The 1,864-nt window shown below is 41.5% G+C and overlaps 1 protein-coding gene across 1 annotated transcript in view; it reads right to left on the reverse strand.

The window, feature by feature from the left end:
* The window catches only part of LOC106882389 (MAM and LDL-receptor class A domain-containing protein 1), a 221,633-nt gene that overhangs the window by 29,476 nt on the left and 190,293 nt on the right, over positions 1 to 1,864 (reverse strand). Inside the window, exon 115 of the mRNA XM_014933051.2 lies at positions 378 to 634. Coding sequence (XP_014788537.2) covers positions 378 to 634 — 257 coding nt within the window. The remainder of the gene's footprint in view (positions 1 to 377; positions 635 to 1,864) is intronic.

Raw genomic sequence — 1,864 nt, forward strand, 5'->3', positions numbered from 1 at the left:
ATATATATATATATATATATAGGATGACCTTCTTTCAGTTTATGTCTACCAAATCCACTCACAAGGCTTTGGTTGGCCCAAAGCTAAAGTAAAAGACAATTGTCCAGGGTGCCATGCAGTGGGACTGAACCTGGAACCATTCGGGTGGGAAGTAAACATCCTACCACAAAGCAACGCCTGTGCCAATTTATTTATATTGTTTTGAACTAATCATGCATTATCTCATATCTCCATGATTCCGATGATATGAGCACTTATTTTTAGAATGACATCATTGGGTAGGTGTGAGAAAGGCCAGATCTGGCCAGTAAGATCATAAAACAGGTAGAATATTTGGTCCAGATACGGCCAGTTTAAATACCTTAGGGTAGACTTACCCGGTTTGATTTTTCTGGGTTTGGAACATCGATAGAAGCATACAGCCATTGGAAGCCTTGTGTTCCAGATCTTGTCCATAAGGGTGGCTTCTTATGTCCACTGTCATGAACATAGACATTCAGCTGACCAAAGTTGGTAATTCTCATGTAATACCAAAATGTGATGCAGATAGGTTTTGTAATATGAAGGTCAGGGCTGATAAACCTGGCTGTTCTGTTATTGGTGCTCTGTGAGTTGTTCAGAAGAAGATAATGTCCTGAAATATAAAACAGATATTGTTGTTCATACAATGTAGAAGTAACACCATTTGACTCTTTTACTCTTTTACTTGCTTCATTCATGTGACTGCGGCCATGCTGGAGCACTGCCTTTAGTTGAGCAAATCGACCCCAGGACTTATTCTTTGTAAGCCTAGTACTTATTCTATCAGTCTCTTTTGCCGAACTGCTAAGTTATGAGGAAATAAATACACCTCCATCGGTTGTCAAGCGATGTTTGGGGGACAAACACAGACACACAAACATACACACAGAGGTTTCTTTCAGTTTCTGTCCATCAAATCCACTCACAAAGCTTTGGTCGGCCTGAGGCTATAGTAGAAGACACTTGCCCAAGGTGCCACACAGTGGGAATGAACTCGGAACCATGTTGGTAAGCAATCTACTTACCACACAGCCACTCCTGCGCCAATTGCTTTTTATTTGTTTTCTTTTTCTTTTTCTGTATTTTTTTTCCTGAGGATGATGTATAACAGTGGTTCCCAAACATTTTCAGGCTGCACCCACCGACACTTGAGCCACATTCCCATCGTCCTCCCCACCACCACTCAGCACTACAAATGTAGACCACTTTCTGCAGCAAATTCAAAACAACTTTATTTTACAAATAAAACTTAGCTTAATTAACCCATTGTTTTTTGGGGAGTGGGTGGGTAGGGAAGTGTGTGTGTATGTGGGGGGAAGGGGGTTTACATCCTTCGCCTTCCTCCCCTTTGACCACCGCATTATTGCTCCGCTTTTCTTCGACGTCCCTCTTAATCTTTCTGCCGCCCATAGGGGTGGGGCAGTACCACCCACTTTGGGAACAACCGATGTATAGCACTGTACACACACACACACACACACACACACATGCATACAGACTTAAATGCAAACATTACAATGCAGTGTTGCACCACTTGCATGCAAGCCTATAAAAAAAACAGACTGCTGTTGCTGCTGCTGCTGCTGATAGTGATGATGATGACAATGACAATGATGACAATGACAATGATGATGATGACGGTGACAATGATAATCATCATCATCATCATCATCATCATCGTTTGATGACAATGACAACAATGAAGATGATGATGATGATGATGATGATGATGATGATGATGACAATGATGATGAAGATGACGCTAATGACAATAATGATATGGTGATGATGACAATGATGATGACAACAACGGTGATGATGAGATGACGATCATGATGACGAC

The sequence above is a fragment of the Octopus bimaculoides genome, chromosome 7 (genome assembly GCF_001194135.2).
Source record: "Octopus bimaculoides isolate UCB-OBI-ISO-001 chromosome 7, ASM119413v2, whole genome shotgun sequence".
Lineage (NCBI taxonomy): Eukaryota > Metazoa > Mollusca > Cephalopoda > Octopoda > Octopodidae > Octopus > Octopus bimaculoides.